Here is a 24924-nt window from a genome sequence, read left to right as displayed (position 1 = left end):
TTGGTGCCTCGAAGAAGCCCCTGTGGGCCTGTGGAGTCAGCTTGGAGGCCGGGTTGGCTCCATTTCCCGTCTAGGGGAGGCCTCCTGGCTCTTCCTCAGACCCGAGCAGACTGTCCCTCTGGCCAGGCCGGTGACACCCCACTTGCAGAGCCTGGGTGCTGTCCTGTAGACCGTGTGGCTGGGGTGTGGGGCTGTGTCTTGCCAGCCAGGTGTGCTGATGAGTGAGTCTTGATCCCAGAGCACATGGAAAATCCGTCTCAGAGTCACTTTTCTACCAGCACCCTCTGGTCTGTTTGAAAATCCAGCAGTTGGGAAGGGCTGCTCTGTTCTAACGCTGCACCCCACGGGCCCAAGCACTCGGCTGGATGGGGCACTGGGGGCTGGTGCAGTGGCCACCGCTTGTTCAGAAAACCCAAGGCTCTGAGATGGAGGAACCAGAGAGGTAACGCCACCTGCCTAAGGTTACACAGCTGGGAACAGGCCGGGCAGGACTTCAGCCCAGGCCTGGATCTTTCTGGGTTGAGTTCCCGTACTCAGACGAAGAGGGGCAGGACTTGGGGTCCCAGATGGGAGACTTCTGGCTGGGTCCTGTCTCCTTATTCTCATGACCCCTTCTTGCGTCTCCTGATCCAAGTCCCCGCTCTTCAGTCATATCTCCTGTGTCCTCTTTCAGCATCTCATTCTCCGGCCCCGTAGAGTCAGTGCCTGGCTCTCCCCGCAGGTGGATGGCCCTAGGCTTGAATCTTACCCGCCCTGGACTCCTGGGCCTGTCTGTGAGTGCCCAAGAGAACGTGAACCCCCTTTACCCTGGCCCCCTTCCTGTCCCCCTCCTGTCTGTTCCCGCTCCTTCCCCCTCTTTCCTGTCCCCCTCCTTCCTTCCCCCTCCTTTCTGTCCCCGCTCCTTCCCCCTCTTTCCTGTCTCCCTCCTTCCTTCCCCCTCCTTTCTGCCCTCCTTCCTGCCCCCCTCCTTCCTGTCCCCTTCCTTCCTGCCCCCTTCCTCCTGTTCCCCTTCTTCCTTCCTCCCTCTTTCCTGTCCCCCCTCCTTCCTCCCTCCCTTCTTCCTATCTCCCTTCCTTTCTTCTCTCTCCTTCCTGTCCCTCCTCTTTCCTGTCCCCCTCCTTCCTGCCCCTCTTCTTCCTGTCCCCCCTTCCTGCCCCCTTCTTCTTCCTGTCCGCCTTCTTCCTTCCTCCCTCTTTCCTGCCCCCCTTCCTTCCTGCCTCCCTTCTTCCTGTCACCCCTCCTTTCTGTCCCCCCTTCTTCCTTCCTCCCCCCTCCTTCCTGACTCTCTTCTTCCTGTTCCCCTCGTTCCTTCCCCTTCTTCCTGTCCCCCCTCCTTCCTGTCCCCTTCCTTCTTGCCCCTTCTTCCTGTCCCCCCTCCTTCCTTCTTCCTTCCTTCCTGTCTCTATTATTTATTCCTGTCCCTGTTCCTTCCTTCCCTCCTCCTTCCTGTCCCCCCTCCTTCCTCCCTCCCTTCTTCCTATCTCCCTTCCTTTCTTCTCTCTCCTTCCTGTCCCTCCTCCTTCCTGTCCCCCTCCTTCCTAACACCCCTTCCTGTCCCCCCTTCTTTCTGCCTCACTTCTTCCTGTTTCCCCTCCTCCCCTCCCCCTTCCTTCCTGTTCCCCCTCATTCCTTCCCTCTTCCTTCTGCCCTCCTCCATCCTGCCCCGCTCTTTTCTGCTTCCCTTTCTTCTTGCCCTCATCTTTCCTGCCCCTCTCTAGCCCTAGACCCTGGTTCTTCTCATGTTCAGCCCTGAGTTGCTGCTTTTTGTTCAAATGGCCCCACCCTGTCCTCTGCTGGGGTTTCCTTGACCATGGGGACCAGGTCTCCCCTGGACACCTTTGTCCAGGTGCTCCCAGCCCACACCCATCCTGGCTGTGCCTGCAAGCCCGTCCTCCAGAAGGGCTTGTGGGTGACCAGGCTGCAGCCGGGGACTCCCAGCGCTTTTAGAGCTCTGGACTCTCCAAACAAGGCATGATTCCTGCTGCGCCCCGCGGCCTCTCTCCAGAGCCCTGACTGCCTGCCGTCCATGCCTGTGGGAGGCTGTGTGTTTGGAAATATTTTTTGGAGCTGAGAAGTGCAGGTTTTCCTGCGAGCTAGCCACGTGGCCTCACCCTGCCTCTCTCATGTCCGATAGTGAGTTTTGCCCTAGAGGCAGTCTGAGCCATGCCTTGGGGTGTCTGAGCGGGATGTCTGAGCCCCACCCCACTGGCTTCATGCTGTCAGGGAGCCTGGGTCACAGGCCCATTTACTCACCGCAGGGTGGGATGGCGGGGAGAGTGTGGAGCAGCCTGGCTCCTAACATAACCCCAGAGCACTCCTCCCTCCCGGCCTGCAGCCACAGCAGGGCTGTGTGTGCTCCACAGGGATGTGCGGGTGCTCCTGATGGTGGGTGATTTGCAGAGACACCCGGGAGTCGCATCTGTCACTGTCCCCATCACAGGCGAAGCCATCTTACTCTATTGGTTGACAGAATGAAGACTCAGAAGATCTTTCAAGCTGGGACTATGCTCTGGAACTGAGGAAATGAAATTTGATCAGGATAAACATGAGCTTCTGCACTTGGTTTCAAAACAATCAATTGTACAAGCACAGGGCCAGGAGAAGTGGCAGTGTTTTATATGAAAGTGTTTTATATGAAAAAGACTTAGGGGTTTGTGGGTGTCAACCCCATTAATGAACATCAGTGTGGTATGGCGGCCACAGGAATGCACGGTCACAGGTGGTGTTAGGGACGGAAGGCAGAGTGATCTCAGGTCTGGAAACTGTGCTGAATGGAAGCTGAATAGAAAGAACTGGGGTCTGAAGCAGGGACAGAGAAGGTTGGTGGAGTGGAGAGTGGGTCGGTGGCCCGAATGTGGGGTCTTGTCCAGAGGAGAGGGGATGAGACCATAACAGACTGAGGCCAGTGAAAGGATGTGAACCTTTGTAACAGCCACCTTCTCCTCCAGGCCCAGCTCTGAACAACCTCATTCATGACCCTCTCCTTGACCTTCCAGGCAAAGTCTGTTGCTCCTGTGCTGCCTCCCAAGGCTTCTCCCTTGAGACTTAGAGTCAGAGACACAGATTTATTCATCTTTATGTCCCTAAGACTTACCAGAGAGATGCCAAAAATACTGATTGAATGAAGAAAAGGATGAGCAATCAGAGCTGGCTGCCTTTCTGCAGGCCTTCATGCTGCAGAGGAGTATTCGGGAAGGGCTGGTGAGACTTCCTCAGGGATCAGGACTGTTGATGGTGGTGGTGGTGGTGACAGAGGAGGTGGTGGTAGTGATGACGGCAATAATGATGCTGATGGTGGTGATATTAATGGTGAGTATGATGATGATGATAACAGTGCTGTGGTGGTAATGGTCATGATGATGGTAGTGATGATGATGGTGAAGTTGATGGTGGTGGTGAAGGTGATGGTGAAGTTGATGGTGGTGAATATGCTGATGATGGTGATGGTGGTTGTGGAGAGGTGGTGATGGTGGTGGTGAATGTAATGATGGTGATGATGAGGGTGTTGGTGGTGATGATAATGGTAGTGGTGGTGGGGATGCTGCTGATGGTGATGCTGGTGATGGTGGTGATGGAGGTAGTGGTGGTTGTGATGATCTGGTAGTGTGATGGTTCTATGGTTTTGGTGGTGGTGGTGGTGGAGGTGATGCTGGTGGTGGTGATAGTGAAGGGGATGGTTGTAGTGATGACGGTGATGGTGGTGGTAGAGGTGATGGTGATGTTGGTGATCCTGGTGGAGGTGGTGATACTGGTGGTGGTGATAGTGAAGGGGATGGTTGTAGTGATGATGGTGATGGTGGTGGTGGTGATGGTGATGTTGGTGATCCTGGTGGAGGTGGTGATGCTGGTGGTGATACTGGTGATGGAGGTGATGGTCGTGGTGGTGGTGATGCTGGTAGTGTGGTGGTTCTATGGTTTGGTGGTGGTGGTGATGCTGGTGAAGGTGGTGGTGGAAGTGATGGTGGTGGTGGTGGTGGTGATGTTGGTGAAGGTGGTGGTGGAGGTGATGGTGGTGGTGGTGATGCTTGTGGAGGTGGTGGTGAAGGTGGTGGTGGTGATGGTGGTGGTGGAAGTGATGCTGGTGATGGTCGTGGAGGAGGTAATGGTGGTGATGGTGGTGATGTGATGCTGGTGAAGGTGGTGATGGAGGTGATAGTGGTGATGAAGGTGATTGTGGTGGTGTGATGCTGGTGGTGGTGGAGGTGATGGTGGTGAAGGTGATGATGCTGGTGAAGGTAGTGGTGGAGGTGATGGTGGTGGTGATAGTGATTCTGGTGAAGGTGGTGGTGGAGGTGATGGTAGTGGTGGTGGTGATGCTGGTGGAGGTGGTGGTGGAGGTGATGCTGGTGGTGTCATGGTGATGGTGGTGATGCTGGTGAAGGTGGTGGTGGAGGTGATGGTGGTTATGCTGGTGACGGTGGTGGAGGTGATGGTGGTAGTGGTGGTGATGCTGGTGGAGGTGGTGATGGAGGTGATTGTGATGGTGTGATGATGGTGAAGGTGGTGGAGGTGATGATGGTGGTGGTGATGGTGATGATGGTAAAGATGGTAGTGGAGGTGAAGGTGGTAGTGGAGGTGGTGGTGGTGGTGGTGATGCTGGTGGAGGTGGTGATGGAGGTGATTGTGATGGTGTGATGATGGTGTGATGATGGTGAAGGTGGTGGAGGTGATGGTGGCGGTGATGGTGATGATGATGGAAGTAGTGGTGGAGGTGATGGTGGTGGTGATGGTGATGATGATGGAAGTGGTGGTGGAGGTGATGGTGGTGGTGGTGATGGTGATGGTAGTGGTGAAGGTGATGGTGATGCTGGTGGTGGTGATGGTGGTGGTAATGATGTTAGTAGTGTGTTGGTTCTATGGTTTTGGTGCTGGTAGCGCTGCTGGTGGTGGTCGTGATGCTAGTAGTGTGCTGGTTCTGTGGTTTTGGTGCTGGTGGTGGCCGTGGAGGCTGTGCTGGTGGATGCTGATTGCTCTGGACAGTGTTCTGGTGCAATCCCGTTTAGTCCTCTGCTTCGTGAGGTAGATCTTATTATCCTGTTTTATCAACAAATGGAGACCTGGAGTAATTAGTCATATGCTGACATCCTCACAGATGACAAGGGAGGGATCCAGTGCCCCGGCCTCCTGTGGTCAATGCCTTCCCTGTGCCATTCTTCTCTGGGCAGTCCTGCCAAGGGTCAGGTGGCTTCCTTCTGGGGAGCCTGGACCGAGTGAATGTCCCCTGTGCCCAGCGATGCCCCGTGTGCCATAAAACAGTGTCTGCAGGCCCACTGCTCCAAAAGTCCGGATGTGGAGAAGGAAGGAGCAGCTTAAGTATGCACTGCCCAAGCCACAAGTGCAGGCCTTTGTGAGGTTGCCACCCTTTGGATGGCGAGTCTTTGAGGAGGTGGACCTGCCCCCCAGCCCTGCCACTGGTGCTACTGTTTTATCCCTTGGTCTAGTGATGAGGCCCCCCTTTCCCAGTTTGCTGAGCTGACCCTTTAGTCCCTGTGGGTGTGCATGAGGCTGTGACCTGGTCATGCCCCTTCTCTGCACACATGTGTCCTGCCCCCATGATGGAGACACAGATATGTCACTTTGCAGCCTCGCACCCAGAGCTGTTGTGAGTAGACTTGACCCTATGCGTCTTGGGCGGGTGGCTGCAGGTGAGAATTGGACTGGGACAGGAGGCAGCGAGCAAGGACATGGTGGGGACAGCAGAAAGTAATTTCCGACGACATGAAAATATTTCTCTAACACTCTCGTTAATAGTGTGAAACTCGTTCTCACAGGTGCTGTGAAAACCATGGAAAAAATTATTTAGACCTCACTGGCTTGGGGGCATTTTGTTTTTCCATTTTGTATGACTCACGCATGAAAAATATCAAAGCGAGATTGTAAGTGTGACTGGTTGGGGCCCAGGGCAGCTGGAATGGGGGAATCTGGTGGTCTCCTACGTGTGCAGTGCTATGGACATCAAGGAAGTGACTCGTGGAGAAGGGGCACCGGTGGCGTCCGGCCAGGCTGCTCTGGCTGTGTCTGTCAGAATCTGCCGGGCCCAGCGGGAGGGAAGCCTTGTGCATGAGACTGCTAATGATGGTACCATACTTGCAGGGAATGCAGTCATGTTCTTAGCTCCTGTTTCAGAGCCCAGGGCCAGACTCCACCCTCCCAGGAGCCTCTGGGGCCAGCGTTGTTCCATCCCCAGCTTCAGAAGGGGAAAGCGTGGTTTAACGTGGTTTGTGAACACGCCTGAGATCACTCAGCCAGTAAGGGGCAAGGTTCAGTTGTGGGCCCAGGTGAACCCAGCTCCAGGCCCTGGCACCGCCTGTGGCTCTCCCTGCCTCTGTCCCTTCCAGTCGGCGTGTTAACTCAGCTGGGCTGCATTTTGTATGGCAGGTTGGACAATGTGCCCGCCTGCCAGGACAGGGGAGGTGTGTGGCAGGGCCTGGCAGTGGCACAGCAGTCTCTCCTGGACAACATGCTTGCCGCCCGCTTCTCCCACAGCCTCGAATGAGAAGGGTTTGTCTTAAATAATTTGTGTCTCTGTTTACCAGCACGAAGCGCTCTGGCTAAAATCAGGTGATAAAATCTGCAGGACAAGCAGAGTGCTCAGCTGGGATTCCTGTGGAACCTGTTTCGGTTGGATGAGGAGGGGGTCTGGGTGCCAGGCAGTGGTGGGGGGCTGGCTCACCCCAGGGATGGGGGATTGGGTTGAAAGGAGTTGAAAGGAGGACTGCATGATTAAATGGCAGAGGAGGCACTGAGCATGCGATTAGAGGGAACAGCATCATGAGAAAGCAGGCCGGGCTGGGGGCCCCGGCCACGGGAGCCTATAATTTGGTGAGCCCCGTGTTTCCCATCTCCATGGCCCCAGGCTTATGAGGCTCTCCAATGAAAACTTTGCAATTTCCTCAACTCACAGCAGAAACGCAGCCTGGATACAGTCTCATTAGTAGAAAAGGCAGAACTGATTCTCTCAGCAAAATGCTCCCGTCTCTGCCAGAGCCAAGGACAACACGCTCCCGCCGCGGCCGCCGACCCGTCTTCCGTCGAACGTGGCCGCCAGTTGTGCCGTGGGCAGAGGCTCCACAGCGGAGCGGAATGGCCGTAATGACCCTGGCCTGGTGGCGGAAACTTCCAGGGCACTTTAGTGACCCGGCAGGGGGCAGAAACCAGGAATGTAAAGGGAGACACAGTGGTCAGTTATCAGAGCGAGGGATGGCGTGAAAACGGCTGCCACCTGCTTCTTTGGGCAGCCACAGGGCCAGCTGTGTGGGGCAGCTGGTGCTGGGTCCTGGCTTTGAAAGTTAAATGGAGTGGTTCAGGGGCTCAGCCCGGGAAGCCAAGACATGGAACAGGAGAAGCCTGAATCTACCAGGTGAATTGGCCAGGTGCCTGCCCCTGCTCCTAGGGCTGTGTGGGTGACGGGACAAGGTTGTGGGAACTGGGAGCCTATGGCCGTTCCGTGTGTAGGATGTGTGATTTGGCACGATGGCCTTGACTCCAAGGTGGGCAGCTCTGGGTTGGGGACTATGGGGGCTGAAGGCGGAGACTCAGGAGCCCCAGTCAGCCCTCTTCCCATGTGCCCTGCGAGAGTGGCACTGCCTCTCAGACCCTCCATTGCTGCATCTGTGAAATGGGGATGAGAGAGTGGAAAGGAGGCCTTGCCTTCCTCCTGGAGTGGCTGAAAGAATGGGAGTAGGGCCAGACCTGTAGGAAAAGTCCCTTTTGCTGAGGCGTGAGGTAGGGCTGGGAATTGGGTCAGTGTGAAACACTAGGGTCTTTCCCAACGCAGGCCGGGTACAGGCGGTTCATGCTGAGGATATCCGACATGTCAACACCGCCTGTCACGTTGGAGCGGGGAAGTGGGGTGGCTTAGGACAAGCAGCCTCAAGGACCTGTGGGCTGTTGTTAAGGGAGGGGACTGAGTCCCAGGCACCTCGGGGCCATCGCCAGTGCTGTGCCAGGACCCATGTGTGTCACACACACGCATGCCTGTTCACATACGTGCGCAAGGCATGCCATACCATATACATATGCATAAAAGTGCGTGCATGTACCCCTGTCACACTTGCACACGTATGTATACTGTGCACATGACATACGCATGTATGTCATGCACACACACAACACACACATGAATGCAAAACACGTGTGCACAGTACACATATGGCCTCATGTGTGCAAGTGCACACCTGCACCCACACGGTACCGGACGCATGCACACACACACGTGTGCACACAGTCACACAACACACCAAGCAACCCCAGGTCCTGGTGCTTGGCCTGCAAGCCGGCCATGGGCCTACAAGTATGGGGTTGCTGGATGGGCTTCCCTGCGTCTGGTGGGTGTTTGGCCCTGCAGGAGGGCTGGAAAACAGCATGAAGAGGACAGTAGCAAGTGAGACACAGCACCTCACATGCTCATCTCATGGCCTGGGCAGGACAAGGGCAAGGCAGTGTATCATGCTCCATATCCCAGGTGGCGATCGGCCTCTGCCTTTCCAGGGCAAGGGGGCGGCTCAGGAAGGAGGCAGCTGCCATCATTGGTAGGAGGATGGAGGATGGAGGATGGGGAGAAAGGAGCAATGAAGGGTGGAGAAGGGGCGTGTCTGAGGAAGGTCGGGAGTGACATCTACTGCCCTGCTCAGGGATGGGGCGTGTGCCATGACACCCGGCAGCTGGATGTGACATCAGAGGAGAGCCATGGGCCACTGCTGGGCAGGGCATCAGGTTGGCTCCATGTGCTTGTGTGCCAGAGGCTCTGATGGCACCTGGGAGGGGGACTGTGGGGACCATGGGCCTTTCTGAGGTCGTGGTCAAGCTGCTTGCAGGTTCTTGGGGTCAGAGCCCACCTGTCTGAGAGGGCAGCTGCAGCTAAGAAATTCCTGGGGTGCCTCAGTGCCTCAGGAAGGGTCAGGGCATGACCCACGGGACAATTCTGACCCAACCTCTTAGAGGCCCAGGGTTGGGTCCTGGAAGGCTACAGGCTGAGGTCTCTCTGGGATTTCTTTGGCTGCGCATGTGCATTGTGACCCAGTCCCAAGCTCCAGTTTCCTGTCCCTGTCCCCTGAAAAACCATGAGCACATCCAAGCCCAAGCAGGGGCTGCCCACCAGCCCCGGGCCCTTTTTCCAGGTCGCCAGCACCTCCCACCAGCCAGTGCCGGGCAAGGCTTCGCCAGGAGAGGTGGCTTTCTCGTCCGATTTTCCTGGTCTGTAGTTTGCAGCTTGGTTTCGCATCACAGGAGGCATTGTGAAAATGCTCTCAGCATGCAACATGAAGTTACGATCCTAGTTTTGTATTTGAAAGACGGTGTGTGCCAGATTCTAGCGGCCAGGGTGGCGTGCCCTCTCCAGCACAGTGGGCAGTGGCTGCCGGAAGCCCTGGGTTGAGAAGGATTCTGAGGGCACTGGGGCAGATCTCTGCCTAGGGCTTTCTTGAGCTGCAGGCAGAGCTGTGTGTCTGGTCCACACAGCCTAGAGGGGGTCAGGGGAGGCTGGGATTTCCTGCGATGAAATGGGGAGACGGTGGCTTCCAGGGGCTGGTTGCCTGGCTGGTAGGTGGCTGGGCTGGACGTCTCCACATGCCAGCCTGGCTTCCAGAGAGGAGCTGACTCTGAGTGAACGTTCCAGAAGGAGGAGCGCAGGCTCAGGAACTGACCGGGTACCACTGACAGAAGGAGGGGCATTTCCGCATCCACGGCTGCCTTTGAGGTCTGTGAGGGGCGGCTCCAGTCCTGGCTGCATCTTAGAATCTCATGAGCATTTATGGCTCCTGAATCCCAGGACCCCCCAGACACGCTCCATGGAGTCTCTGGGGGTCCCAGGGTTCCGCAGGTGTCACCTGCTGGGTAGGACACTGTGTGGCTGCGTGTGTCAGGGAAGAAGCTTCTCTCCACCCTGGACCCATCACATCTTTCACCAGAACAGTGATGGACACGGGTCTCAGGGATGCAGGAGGACTTCAGTGTGGCCCCCACGGTCCCCATCCAGGGCCCCCCATGGTACCCCTCAAGGGTCCCCTCAACTATCCCCATCCAGAGCTGTCAGGTGTCCCCCCCCATGGCACCCCTATCCAGGGCTGCCCAGGCTCCCCCATAGTACCCTATCTGGGACCACCCTGTAACCTCCCCATAGTACCCATACAGGGTTGCCCAGGACCCCCCATGACCCCATTAGGGCTGTTCAGTGCCTCTCATCACCCCATGGCACCCGATGACTGTGTTTGGATCCCATCACTATCTCATCTCTGCTCTGAGCAGTGGACTAGCCACCAACCCACAGCCCCGAGGGCAGAGCCGGAAGTCCCATGCACCAGGGCCTCTGGACTTGCAAGAATCAGGTGGCCCCAGGGGCGGCCCAGGGCAGAGGCAGGTATCTCACCGGAGTCCTGCAGAGTGGGTTACAGCCTTTGCGTCAGCTTCAGCTCCTCCTCCTCCCAGTCCTTGTGGGGGTCTGCTGGGGGGCAGATGTTGGGGTGCAGACATCACGGAGCCCTTTTCTCAGCCCTGCCTGGGAGGTGGCACAGAAGCAGTGAAAGCTCGTGCAGCCGTGGGGCTGGCCTGTGGGAGTCTGCTGGGCTTCAGGGCAGGCATGTGCTCCGTGTTGGAGCCTGGAGCAGATCCTTCACCACGGCCCCATCTGCCTGGGGACCTGCAGAGAAGCTCCTGCTCGTCGACAGCCTTGCTGGGCACCCAGGTGTTCAGGGCCCTCTCCCTCACCTGCATGTGTAGGGAAGAAGCAGTGGGTGGGCTGGAAAGAGCCCTGGGCCGGGACCCAGATCTAGAGCGACCTTGCTTCTGCAGCACTCTGAGCCCAAGCCTTAGCACCTGCGCCTCGGTTTCTCCTTCTCCACGGGGGTGGTGTGGGCTGGGCAGACCCTTGCCCTTTGGCAGTGGTGCCCACAGAACACACCGGCTCTTACTAGTGTGAAAACCCACGTGAGGATTTGGTGGGCGATGATTCGAACGAAGCAGGTGCATTTGCAGAGAGGAGGGGGCACTGAAGTGAAGAGGCCTCACGCCTGGTCCTACTTACTGCCTATTCATGGCTGCAATCTGGGGGCGTGGCGGGCAGGCCACAACGTAGGGCTGGCTGAGGGCCAGGTCAGCCTGGGATCAGAGCGCAGGGCACCTGGGGACACCTCAGGCTTTGTCTCCCTTTGTGGGTGTTCATTACCTAGCCTTGGGCCCTGATGGCCGTGCTGGTGTGCCTGGGTGCTGTGTGCGCACATGCACTGAGACCAGCACCAGCACCTTATGCAGGACCTGTAAGGTATGGCCGCCGTGCTGGACACCCTGGGGTATGGGGGTGTGCCGGACACACCCATGATCCGAGGAGCTTGGGGCTTCCGGGGAAGCAGAGCTGGATCCAGGGGTGCACCAGGGCCCAGGACCACAGCTGCCCCTGAAGGCCCCCGAGGCTTCTCTTCCTTCTTTGAAGTGCCTTTGGAGAGCGTATATTCAGATGTCAAATTGCCAGTTGAAAGGAGAACATATTTTATTTGAATTGGATGAAATTTGATCCAGAAGTCATGTTGCTTAATAAAAATGTGTGGTTTTGATTCACTGTTCCTCCTTGTCTTCTGGAGAATTTGAAACATGGGCCAGGATCCTCTGATGCAGGAGAAAGAGAAGGAGAAAGAGGGAGGGAGAGGGAGAGGGAGGTGGGGCAGGTGGGCAGCTGCGCTGGCCTCAAGGGGTGGAGAGTAGGGCATCCCGTTTGAGGGTTGGCGTCGGGGAGGGAAGGTGTGAAATGCTGAGGGCTGTGCTCATCAGGGCCCCACTCTTGCTTCCTCCTCAGAATGCCCCCAGTTTACTGTGATGAGGTCTCAGGGGCAGGAGGGAACAGCAGGTAGCTGTCTTCGGTCACTTCCCGTCCCCGTGCTCTGTCCCTCTGTGGGCCACAGCCCCTGAGGTGAAGTCTGGAAGGAGAGGAATATGTCACCCAGTGCCCTCCTCAGCCCGGCAGATGCCCCAGCCCAGGGAACAGGTGCAAGCTCAGCTCCCGACAACCGCCAACCCTCAGCGGCTTCCTGCACCACTGTCCTGAGGCATCCTGCGGAGAGGAAGGACCTGGGTTGGAGGGGGCTCGGCAGTGCTGTCCATGATGTGGGGTGATGCTGGGGGTTACAGTCCCTGAAACTTCAGATGAGGCGGTAGGTACGTGGCGGCCAAGGACGCTCCATGCTCTGGGGCTGAGGCCTGCGGGAGGAGCACCCGTCTCTGTCTGTGCTGCTCCATCTGTTCTGAGATGTGGGGACAGGGGAGACAGGGCTGGGTCAGCTAGTGTCGGGGGCCCCGCTGCACGCCCAGGTTCCAGGTCCTGGCCACTGCTTCTGTGGTTCTGCAGTTGGGGCCAGTGATGTCTCCTGTCTCAACCCCTTCTTTCTATCTGTTAAATGGAGGTGACCGAAATTTCCCTTGTGAGTCCTGAGTCCTGCAAGGGAACGGGTGCTGGCGGGCACCCAGGCACTGGGCGGACCTCAGAACCCTGGCTGCACCCTTCTGGATGGGGCGAGGCAGGGGCAGGTGGGCAGAAGGGCTGTAGGGCTGGGCTGTGGCACAGTGGTGCTGAGAAAGGTGGGTCCGTCTGCCTGTGACCCAGAGGCAGGTGTGGATGTGTGGCTGAAGCCAGGAGCAGCAACTTTACACCTGGCAGAGCTGCCTGGAGAGTCGGGTGGGCTTGGGGAGGGTTCTGAGCTCCTCGCTCATCGTTTGAGGTTTTTAAACATAGGTTGGGGTCACCCACCGTAACCACAGACACATACCCCACTTCCTTCCCCTTTTTGGTGCTGAGATCCATTTCCTGTTGAGCCCCGAGGTCCTCCACTCGGATCCTGCCTCGTACCGCTCCCTCCCCTCTCAGGAGCACTGTCCTGGCTGCTGTGGCCTCTTCCCTGCCACCCTCTCACACCTGCTGTTGGGCCCCACCCTGCATCCTGCGTCAGCCCCGTGCTGACGCCCAGTTCCTCCAAACCTGCTGCCCACTCAGGGCTTTTCCTGAGCACACGCCTTCCCCCATTGACCTCAAAATCTTTTGCATTACTTATTGAGTGCCTTCTGTATACACAAGGAGTTTTGCCTGGAGGACTCCACAGCTCTGTGAGGTGAATGCCGCTATTTTATGCTAATTTTTTCAGAGAGAAAGCAGGGAGCTGAGAGGCGTGTGTGAGCAGGCTCATCCCAGGCCACACAGCCAGGCAGCGGCGGAGCTGGTGTGCGGGCCGGGCCTGTCTGGCAACACAGAGCTTGCTGCTTTTCCGAGCGTGCCTGCGGGCTGGGGTTCCCTCCGCCCCACCCGTGTGTGCAGTGCTTGTGGTCCTCCCACCCGCTCCATCCAAGTCTCAGTGCCTGTCTTGCTGTGGCCAGACCCTCACACCAAGGGTCTTCGTGGAAGAGAGCAGCCCTCGGAACAATGGCGGGTGTGCGCTGAGAGGTCACAGCTGTGAATGTCCCCCAGCCCTTTCCAGAACACTGGCACCCTGGGGCTGAGGGTGACTCACCAGGGTCAGAAGTACACAGCACAAAGCCACGTCACAGCCACCGCGGCTGCAGGCCAGCGTCTTCATGGCAGAGACAAAGCTGTCACTAGACTCCTCCTGGCCCAGAGAGGGTCCTCGGCCGGGGGAGGTGGTGCCTCTGCCTGGATGGAGTGAAGGCTCGGATGAACCAGGCTCGGATGAACCGTGGAGAACGTGCCGTCCTCCAGATGGGGTTGGGCACCCTGACCCTGCAGCCCGCTGGGTATTGTGGCTCTGGAAAAGTGTGCAGATGTGATGCAGGGTGGCAAGATGGGCTCCAGACCCAGAGCACTCAGCACCTGGCCCTGCCTCAATTCCCCTTGCCTGCAGCGCTGTCTCCAGTGACAGGATTCCAGCACCCAGACATGGTCCTCCGTGTTCTTTCCCTCCCTTGAGTGCGGTGGGGTGTGTAGTGGTTGGAACCTTGCAGGCTGCCTTGGGCTGATCCTGCCCCACCCGCTGGGGGACCCTGGACAGGTGACCTCACAGGGCCTCAGTTTCCTCTGCTGTAGAGTGGGGATTAGGGGACACAATTCATAGGGTTCTTGAGGGCACAGAAAGACCATGTGCAGGCTGTTTGCCTAGTACTTGATCTGTGGTCAACATGATCTAAATCGTCATCACTCATTATTGTAATCATTACTATATTGGTCGGCTTCTATGCGTCTGATTATGGTCAAAAGATCCTCTGCTTTGAAACACCCAGGGTGACACCTAGCATGCCTGTCATCTTCATATCTGCAGATAGCGTTTATGAGACCTGCGTTTCTTATTCCTAGTAGCAGCCCTTTTGTTTCTCCTGTGCGCACATCGTGGTCAGAGAATAATGAAATAAATTGTCTACACATTGTGGTTAGAGGAAGAAGGAATACGTGCTTGCATGCTTTTCCTGGCTGACACAGTGAGACTGTAGGCTGCTCACAATGAACCCAAGAGTTTAGTTATTAGCAGCGTGGATTCATCTGCCTTGTAGTGTGGGTCAGTACTTCCGTCTGTTTTATGGTTGAATAATGTTCCGCTCTATGCGCATACCACACTCTTTTTATCCATTTATCTGTCGGTAGGCATGTGGGTTGCATTTATCTCTTGGCCATTGTGACTAATGCTACTATGAACACTTGTATACATTTATTTGTTTGAGTACCTGCTTTGTTTGGAGGGTGAACTGATTTGGGTGAATTGTTTATGCATCTGTTTCAGTTCCTGAGATTGGAATTACTGGGTCATATGGTAATTCTAGTTTTAACTTTTTGAGAAACCAGACATCACCTCTTTAAAAATACTGTCTCCCCCAGTGGTTGAGGGGTAATGGCAAAGGAGGCAGGGTACCTCCAAGCCCTCGGGGTCTAGGGTGGGTGAGAGTGCAGGCTGTTTCTCACAACAGGCAAAAGCTGCCAGCATTGCACTGGCATCTGGCAGGTGTTTAACAGGTGTCTGATAAATGGATGAGTGAATGGGTGGTGGATTGATGGGTGGGTGGGTAGATGGGTGGATAGACAGATGAATGGATGGGTGGATGGGTGGAAGGATGGGTAGAGGGATGGACAGAAGGATGGAAGGATGGATGTACCTAGATGAATAGATAGATAGATGAATTAATGAGTGGATAGATGGCTGGGTGGATGGATGGACAGGTGGATAGGTAGATGGATGAATGGATGAGTGGATGGATGGGTGAATGGGTGGAAGGATGAGTGGATGGATGGATAGATGAATGGAAGGATGTATATATGCAGATGGATGGATGCATGGATGGATAAGTGAATGAGTGGACAGATAGATGGAGGAGTGGATTGATAGAGGGGGTTTAATGGATGGATGGATAGACAGATGAATGGGTGAATGGATGGATACATGGATGGATGGGTGGATGAGTGATGGATGGATGGGTGAATGCATGGAAGGATTGGTAGATGTAGATGGAAAGGTGGATAGATGGGTGAGTGGATGAATGAGTGGATGGATGGATGGGTAGATGGATGAGTGAACGGATGGATGGATGGATAGATGGATGGAAGGATGTATATATGCAGATGGATGGATGCATGGATGGATGGATGAGTGAATGAGTGGACAGATGGGTGGATGGATAGAGGGTTTATGGATGGATAGACGGGTGAATGGGTGAATGGATGGATAGATGGATGGATGGGTGGATGGATGAATAGATGGGTGGGTGAATGGATGGAAGAATTGGTAGATGTAGATGGATAGGTAGATAGATGGGTGAGTGGATGAATGAATGAGTGGATGGATGGATGGGTAGATGGATGAGTGAATGGATGGATGGTTGGATGGATGGATGGATGGAAGGATGTATATATGCAGATGGATGGATGCATGGATGGATGGATGAGTGAATGAGTGGACAGACGGGTGGATGGATAGAGGGTTTATGGATGGATAGATAGACGGGTGAATGGGTGAATGGATGGATAGATGGATGGATGGGTGGATGGGTGGATGGATGGAAGGTAGATGCAGATGGATAGGTGGATAGATGGGTGAATGGATGAATGAATGAGTGGGTGGATGGATGGATGGATGGATGGATGGGTAGATGGACGAGTAAATGGATGGATGGGTGGTTGGATGGGCCAGCCTAGCTTGAGTGTCTTTTGTGAGTGGCAGCTTCTAGGGCGAATGTTTGGCTCTGAGGACAAGCTCATCTTGTGGCTTGGTCTGGACTTTGCCCTGCTTCAAGACATGGGGCTGTGTCTCCCAGGTCCCCATGCGAGTGCTCTGTGAGCTGCTTTTTCATGCGCATCTGTTCTTTTCCAGGGTGACATCCAGCAGCTGCTCTTTGTCTCGGACCACCGCGCAGCTTATGATTACTGCGAGCACTATAGCCCTGACTGTGACACTGCAGTACCTGACACCCCACAGTCACAGGACCCCAATCCAGATGAATATGTGAGTTAACTCTGGCTGGGATCTTGGGGGGCGAGAGCAGACTACTTGGGATGGTTGGTGAAGGGACACATAAGCCATGGGACCCTTATTTTAAATAAATCCATTGGGTGAGAATTCAGAGGGACTCAGGAAGTAAACATTGGGATATCTGACTCACTTTACTAAATAGCACTGCCCAGAATGATAGGGTCACAGCGTTTGTCATCAATAACCCTCTCCTTTAACCTTTTGAACAAGCTCCTTGATGATGAACGCCCAGTGCGCTCTCACCCTTGGGCTTGACCTTGATGGGGTATTTGTGAGCACGGATGCCACAGGTGTCCCCGGAGGGGCCATGTGCAGCTCGCCAAAGAGGACGGAGCCTGAGCTTGTCTACTGTAGAATGGCCAGCCCTCGGCTCCTTTGAGTGTAGAGTGTGCTGTAGAGTGGCAGCCACGTGCCTGACACCTTTGTCCCTCTTCCTGGGACCCGCCATGTCCATGGGTCAGCTTTCCTCCCCCTCCCGCCCCCCACCCTCGTGGCGCTGCAGTTTATCTTATTTGCAGTTCTTTCTATCACCTCTGCATGAAAATGCTCGCCCATGCCCTGGGCCCATTGCCTCTCATTTCTCATCCGTAATATTAAATCTTGTTTATTTCTCCTTGGGTCTTCCTTCTTTCACCACCAGTCAGGAGAGAAGGAAGGGTAGCTTTCAGGAAGCTGTGGAACCCCGTGGCCCAGGCCACATCTTACAAACCCCAGGAGGGACTGGACAGAGCTCCCAGCTGAGTCCCTGCTGCCCCGGCCTCCTGCCAGTCACCTCCCAGCTCCTGGTATGGGAATGGGCTCAGGACGAGGCCTGCTCTGTCCCAGTGAAGCCCCTCCCATGGGGTCCCTGGGCTTTGAGGCTTGGGGCTGAAGGCCCGGGAGCCTGCTGGTGACGTGGTGACGGCTGCACAGCCTGCCATTCTGTTAGTTGTTCTGGCCTGGGTTCCAAAGGGCCAGAGGCCTTCACCTTTGAGGGCTCATCTTTCTCTGACTGCTCAAGGGGACCTGGTGTCCCCCCCCCGCTTTCTCCCTTGTGCTTCTGATGAGGCTGCGTCAGCTTTCCAAGGAGCTGGAGAGGGAGGAACCCCAGCTGGGGACCCACAGGGAGGTTCACGCCTGGGGCTGGACGGGGCGTCGTGGCGTGCAATCTTCCCAGCCAAATCTGGAGGTTGCAGAAGGACAGCAGGCTGGTCGCCCTGTGGGCTCGCTGCTTCCTCACGGGGCCGCAATTCGCTTTCAGTACACGGAAGGAGACGGCGAGGGTGAGACGTATTACTACGAATACCCCTACTATGAAGACCCCGAAGACCTGGGGAAGGAGCCCACCCCCAGCAAGAAGCCCGTGGAAGCTGCCAAAGAAACCACAGCAGTCCCCGAGGTCTGTGCTGAGCGGGGGACTGGGTTGGGCTGGGTCTCTCAAGGCTGTGGTGCAGAGGAGGGCGAGGCTGAGAGAGGTTGTGTCAGGGTGGAGGGTTGGGGGCTGTCTGCTGAAGGTTGCGGGGGCAGCTCAGTGAGGGAGCCGGCTGTTGCGGGCTGTGTAAGCTTTGCCGTCACGGGGAGCATTGGGTTTTCCGCCGTGAGGAGGATGTTGGGAGATGCAAGGTATACAGGGGAGTATCCACCAGCATCTCTGGGCCCTGGCCCCGGTCCCCACCCTGTACCAGGCACAGGGCTCGAGCAGGCCCAGGATGAGTTTGGTTCTTGGGTTCCTCAAGTGTAGGTGTAGCTGTGGTGGGAGAGGAGAGAGGAGAGCTCAGGGGCTCCCCGGGCGGGGGGTGATGCAGTCTGAGGTCAGCCTTGGGTCCTCCCCTCTCTGGGCTGTCACCCCCTCACCTCTGAAATTGGGGACCGTTGTGAGGGTGTGTGAGCAGCCATGAGAGCTGGAGGGCCACGCCTAGCAGGGCTCGGGCCCCATGCAGGAGTGGGGATGGGTGGGTGCTCTGCTGGGGAGGGAGGCTGTCCAGCCTCAGAGCCATTGTCAGCGGTAAAGAGGGTGGGGCGTGAGCATGGGCGGTGTGTATGTGTGCATGAAGGAGTGTGTGTGAGCATGTGGCACGCAGGCATGTGTGTGCATGAGCCTGCATGTGTGTGAGCATGTGTGTGTGAGCGTGTGTGTGTGTGTGCATGCAGGCACGGGTGTGCATGAAACTGCATGTGTGTGTGTGAGCGCGTGTGTGTGTGTGAGCGTGTGTGCGTGCGGGCACGGGTGTGCATGAGCCTGTGTGTGTGTGAGCGCGTGTGTGAGTGTGTGTGAGCATGTGTGTGAGTGTGTGTGAGCGTGTGTGCGCGCAGGCACAGGTGTACATGAACCTGTGTATGTGAGCGTGTCTGTATCCTTCTAGGGAAAGGTGATCTGGTCATCTCACATCGCTCTGAGAGCCTGGAATGTTTGGCTACTTTTGTTTTTTTAAATATTGATATATGATTCGCCCTTTTCTGGTGTGTAACTGGGTGGGTTTGAGTCCATTCCGAGCATGCTTGGTGACTGGGGGCTCGCAGCTGGGCCGCCTTCTTCCCACTTGCTCTGCCCCCAACCCCCGTGGATGGGGGCAGCCCCTGCACTGAGCCTCTGGGCCTCTTGACAGCCCAGGGCTCCGGGCGTTGCCACTGAGATGCCACTGAGATGCATGTCCGTTGAACCCGGACATGCGGCAAGTCCCAGGCCTGGCTCCGCTGCCAGCTTCCTCCCTGACTCCCGCTGTCTCTGCCCTTGGCTGCCAGGAGCTGACCCCAACCCCCACGGAAGCAGCTCCCATGCCTGAAACCAGTGAAGCGGCTGGGAAGGAAGAGGACCCCGGCATCGGGGACTATGACTACCTGCCCATCGAGGACTACTACACTCCCTCGCCTTACGAGGACCTCACCTATGGCGAGGGGGAGGAGAACCCCGACCAGCCCACAGATCCAGGCGCCGGGGCCGAGATTCCCACCAGCACCGCCGGCACCTCTAACTCCTCCTACGTAATTTCTTTCCTTCCCATTGGTTTGGTCTGGGGCAGCAGGCCAAGGGCCAGGGCTGGGGCCACAGTGCTGAGCTCCCTTCTTACTCCAGTTGTCACCTTGGTGTCCTTGGGTGGCCCCTGTGTTCCCGCCACACCCTGGCCCTGGGCCCTTTGCAGCTGGGCGGTGTAATGCACCCCAGGGGAGGCCATTGCTGAACGAGTTTGGAATCCCTGGCTTGCTGAGTTGATCTCAGTGTGGTCAATTTTTCGCCTGGAAAATGGGTAGAATGACCCGAGCCCTTCCGGTCTTGGAGGGTTCAAGTGGAAATTGGATGAGGACGGGGATGGCTTGTGGACAGAGTCCCTGCCTGTGGCCTGGGTGTGGCCAGGCAGGATGGGCCTGGGAGCCAGGATCCAGATAAATACAGCGAAGCAGGAGCTAGGGCCGCCCTGGCTGGGACGGGGGCTGACTGTCAGCAGACAGGCCTGAAAGCTCTGCCCGAGACCTTGGAAAGTGAGCCCGTGTCTCTGGACCTCAGGCATCTCTGGACCTTGGGCGTCTCTGGACCTCGGGCGTCTCCGGACCTCGGGGTTCTCATTTCCATCATGGCACTGACACAGCCTTGTCTCTGGGGGCTGTGAAGTTTTCAGATTCGTGGGGAGTCTTGCATAGTACGTAGCACATGGCCGATGCTTAACGCAGCCGCTGTGTGATGCAGAATCTTCATTGCCAGAGAGGAGCCCCCGTTCCAGCAGGTCCAGACCCTGCGTCTGCAGCACCGCACTCGGAGTGCATTATTGCAAGACCCTGGGGCTGTGGGGTGGAGCCCCTGCCTGAGCAGGTCCCCCGGGTGCATGGGTGTGCCAGCTCCGTGGTGTGCCCTCGTGCCAGGGCAATCTGGGCTGATGATTTTTTGTTGGAGGGAGAAGATGCATAAAGAGGCTGCCAGGGGACACAGGACCTCTCCTTGTGGGTTGGACTCCAGACTCCAGGCATTGTGTAGCTTAGGAGGCCGCTGGTCTTGAAGTCCTGGATTTGTCAGACCTGGAGCCCTCAGAGGAGGTCTCTCCCAGAGGGGGGTCTCTGCCCGGTTGACTGGGTAGCCATGGTGCCCGCCCAGGGTCTGATGGAGAGGCAGTGCCTGGTGCATTTGTGAGGTGACCCTGCGCCTTCCTCTCCCTCTGCAGCCAGCTCCGCCTCCAGGGGAAGGTGCGGATGACTTGGAGGGGGAGTTCACTGAGGAAACCATCAGGAACCTTGACGAGAACTACTACGACCCCTACTATGACCCCACCAACTCCCCGTCGGAGATTGGGCCAGGAATGCCAGCGAACCAGGATACCATCTATGAAGGGGTGAGAGGGTGCAGGCCCCCATTCCAGGTGGGGCTGGGGGGCTGGCGGGGCATCATGGGGGCTCCTGCCCAGGAGCCTCCTCAGGGGTGGGGCTCTACGGGCAGCTCAAGTGTTGCATGCTGTTCCCAAAACTTTATTTTTAAAGACACCTCAGTGCCTCGAATTTGCTCTGAATAACGTGTGCATCACGGCATGCTCTCCTCCGGGCCTGTTTCTTCATTAGTAGTCTCATGGGCTTCCATGGGCCTGGCCTCTGTCACGCTCCTGCCATCCTCCTGGGCCTGGGGAGACGCCTGACTGCGATAGTGCCCTCGCCTTGTGAAATCGGGCAGATTTTGTGTAATCTGGACTTTCTTTTTCACTTTTCTCTCCGATTCTCTCTCCATCTGCCTTTTATCACCCCCAGATTGGAGGACCTCGGGGCGAGAAAGGCCAAAAGGGAGAACCAGCAATCATCGAGCCGGTGAGGACATTTTCTCATTCTCTCCCTGAAGCCGTGGTGTCTGCTGCTTGGGGGCACAGTGGGGTGTGTAGGGCGTGACCAGGTCCATGGGCCCCTGGACCTGCGCGGACTGGGTCACTTCGAGGAATCACCTGGTCTCGTGGAGTCCACGCACCACTCGTCACCAGGACTTGGGAAGAATCCCCTCAGGTCGGGGATGTTCTGGACCATGATGGAGGGGGCGGGATAGGTGCTGATCCCAGCCCGTCCTGCACCTGAGCTCTGAGCATCTCAGTGCTTGTCAGTTTCACCCGGGATGAAAAGCAGCTCAGCGCTTTCGAGGCAGAGGTGGAGTCCCCTTTGAGGGGTGGAGGAGAGAATGTAAATGGGCCATTCCTTGTAAAAGATGCGCGCGGCAGTGGTAGGGAATAGTTAACACATGGCTGTACTTTCCGCGTCTGTTATGCAACCGTTTGGAGTAAATTTACTGAAGCCGTTGAAACATGGAATACTGTTTATGAAACTTTGTCAAGGGAATGAAATAAAACAGCACTGTGCTGAAATAATGAAATAAAACAGCACTGTGCCGAAATTCCAGCTGAGTAAAACCCAACTATGTTAGGTAATCAGATCATGGGTGAGTTTAAAAAGTTACTGTTGATAATGCCCTCAAGTGTGGGACTGTAGCGGAGGACATTCTAGATGCCCCTCCTGGGTTGGCGTGTTTGGTGGGGGCCCTGCCCCACACTGGGGTGTCCTTGTCCCTCAGGGGGTCATGGCCTGGCTGGGAGGCCTGCATTTCTCCCTGGGGCTCAGAGGCGCTAAGGTCAAGGTATTGACATCCCGCCCACCCTGCCGGCGGGCAAGATGCCCCGTGAACAGCTGGGCAGGGAGTCTGGCAGCTGCATGTGGTAGGCACGACCTGAGAGCAGGGAGGAGCCAGCACCAAGGCCCACCCTGCCATGTTGTCCAAGTGCCCACAGGAGGATGTGCGCGTCCTGCATCACGGCCAGTCGCGAGGCTGGGGGCGGCTGTTTGTTCTGCTGCCAGGGCTCCGTTCCTGAGGGCTGAGCTCAGGATACACCTTGGGGCTCCCAGAAGCCCCGTGACCTTGCGGTTCCCGGAATGTGGAGTCATGGTGACCCACCACCCTCCTGTAGAGCTGGGGACATTCCGTTGGAACCTTGACAGATGGCACTTAGCAGGCATTTATCCCCTTGGAATCTGTTTGAAGCCCGTGGCCAGGGCAGACGGGATGTGTCCCATCTCTGGGGTGGAATTCCCAGGGTCCAGGGCTTCACCCCTTCCTGGCCTATGGAAGTGTCTGGATGGCTCTGGTGGGGCTCCATGCCCCTGCTGCAGGCCCAGCCCGGGGGTAGGACCTGCCAGTGCCCACAGACACATCCTTTTCTCAGACCGGAGCCCCTTTCCAGTGCTCTCTGGGGGTCCAGGAAAGACAGAGCTTGTCTGAGGCAGAAGGGTCATGGGGTGCAGGGCAAGGGGGTGCAGAGGTGTGAAGGGAAACTCTGAGGCCAGGGTCCCCCTGCTCAACAATGTGGACAACCTCAGAGCCAGGCCTCAGCTCAGGGAGCAGAGTGGCTACGGGGGAGAGTGACAGCCGTCCACCTGGGCGGACTCACCCAGAAGCAGGGGCTGCAGGCCTGTTCTGTTCTGCCCAAGGGTGTTGGCCAGAAAGTGAACAACAGCAGAGGCTGCATCCAAGGTCCCAGCCCCGAGCCACCCTTGTTACTGGGAGGTGGGACATCCTGCCGCATTTCCCCAGACGGTCTTGGCCCGCAGGTGGACTTGAGGTTGGCCTTGGGCCTCTTTTGTGCTGTCCCCATTGCTTCAGTGAAAGGCGGTCCTTGCTCGGGGAGGAAGATGGGAGCTCAGGAGTGGGCAGGTGCGGCTGGCTCTGCGAGATCCCGGTTTCCCCTCCCCGCTCTGGGAGGGCCAGACTGAAACCTTTGAGCGAGCTTCGCGTTGGCTCACATTTCCGAGTAAGCTGGTTCTGTGAGTGTAGACGTGGTGTCGGGGCTCCTGAAAGGGGGTGGGCGTGTGGGGTGGGCACAGGTGTTCCACTGCCAGGCCCCTGGGAAGCCAGCAGTGGGCAAGGGTGGGTCAAGGAGAGGGCGGAGAGTCGAGGTGGCCCCACAGGAACCTCACGGCTCCGGAAAGTCCAGTTCACCTTTGTTGGGAAAAGCAGCAGCCGTCTGGATCACTTAAAAAGGATTCCCTGCCCCGGGCCCCAGCCTGCTCCCAGTGTCCCGGGGCCTTTGGCCAGGCCCCCTGCAGAGATCACATAAACAGTTGGAATTTCTCAACCTGGAGCATCGCCAGATGTCCTTGGGTCCAAGCTGCACATAAACAGATTGCCAGGTCCTGGGGCCCTGCAGGCGTCCCGGCCTGTGGAAGGGGGTGTCTGTTGTCTCCCATTCCCGCAACCTGCCCCACCTGACTTCTCTCTTGGGAGATGCATCTGTTCCTGGTCTTTCCCACTCAGTCCCGCTCCCTCTCATTGTCAGCCAAACCGGAGGTTCCCTAAAAAGGACAGGAATCCACAGAACGGAGAGGCTCATCTTTATCCCTGGGCTTCCAACCGGGAGGCCCCCAGGGGCTGATTTTACCTGGGCCACGTCGGTTAGGGGCATCCAAATCACCATCTCCACTTGACGCTGTTTTTTGTTTTTTAAAAAGTGCTGTTTAACAGATGGGTGGACCTCCTTTGAGGTTGTCTTGAGTTCTGCCAGGTCTGAGGTCTTTTATTTCTTTTGTTAAAATTGTACGCATTCAGCCAGGTGCGGTGGCTCACACCTGTAATCCCAGCACTTTGGGAGGCCGAGGTGGGTGGATCACCTGAGGTCAGGAGTTCGAGACCAGCCTGACCAACATGACAAAACCCCGTCTCTACTAAAACTGCAAAAAAAATTAACCAGGCGTGGTGGTGGACACCTGTAATCCCACCTACTCTGGAGGCTGAGGCAGGAGAATCAGTTGAACCCGGGAGGTGGAGGTCGCAATGAGCCAAGATCGTGCCACTGCACTCCTGCCTGAGTGACAAAGTGAGATTCCATCTCAAAAAAAAAAAAAAAAAAAAATTGTGTGCATTGAAGGTGCGCAGCATGTTTGATAGACTTACGCAGGCACAGACAGACACAGTGACGTGATCCTGCACCCACCACTGCCACCCTGTAGCTGCCTCTTTTTCTTCTTTAGGGTAAGAGTGCCTAAAGTCTACTCTCTCGGCAAATGACATCTACAATGCACTATCATTAATGATATCAAGACGTTTTCCTCTCGTTCCTCTTTTGCCGGGTGAATTTTGAGAGTGGCATCTGTGGTTGGGTGGGCAGGGGCCAGAGCGGAGCCACAACTTGCCAGGGAAGGTTCAGGCATTCCCTCCCCCAGGCACTTTGTTCCAGCTGTTCCCAGCTTCCTTCAGACGCTGACCTGGGATGATCTGGGGTTGCCTCCCCTGTGTGGTCCCCGCCCGCATTGCCCCAGTTCCCTGAGAAAAGCAATTTGTGTGTCTGGGAAGGCAGCTGCTGTCCCTGGCGCCTTGATGGCCAGTGGTTTCTCCCTTAATCCCAGCTCAGCCCTGGGCTTCCTCAGCTGCCTTTGTCAGAGAAGGAAATTGGAAAGCTGGGCTCTTGGAGGCTGCTTGGATGAGCTCTGTGTGTACAGCACACACACGAGTGTCTCTCTGAGCGTGCATCTGTGTAAACACAGTGCGAGGCTC

The 24924-nt window shown here is 56.6% G+C and overlaps 1 protein-coding gene across 3 annotated transcripts in view; it reads left to right on the top strand.

The window, feature by feature from the left end:
• COL5A1 (collagen type V alpha 1 chain) overlaps positions 1–24924 on the top strand; it is a 208645-nt gene that overhangs the window by 70921 nt on the left and 112800 nt on the right. For all 3 annotated transcript variants that reach the window (XR_012424123.1, XM_045374232.2, XM_045374231.2), the window contains exons 5-9: positions 16287–16418; positions 17686–17823; positions 19167–19406; positions 20576–20743; positions 21150–21206. Coding sequence is in view for 2 of the 3 variants with exons in the window: in XM_045374232.2 (XP_045230167.2) it covers positions 16287–16418; positions 17686–17823; positions 19167–19406; positions 20576–20743; positions 21150–21206 (735 nt within the window). In the remaining variant the exon portion in view is untranslated. The remainder of the gene's footprint in view (positions 1–16286; positions 16419–17685; positions 17824–19166; positions 19407–20575; positions 20744–21149; positions 21207–24924) is intronic.

Source organism: Macaca fascicularis, chromosome 15, assembly GCF_037993035.2.
Source record: "Macaca fascicularis isolate 582-1 chromosome 15, T2T-MFA8v1.1".
Lineage (NCBI taxonomy): Eukaryota > Metazoa > Chordata > Mammalia > Primates > Cercopithecidae > Macaca > Macaca fascicularis.
The sequence above is the reverse complement of the archived record's forward strand: the minus strand, read 5'-3'. Positions and strand labels throughout refer to the sequence as shown.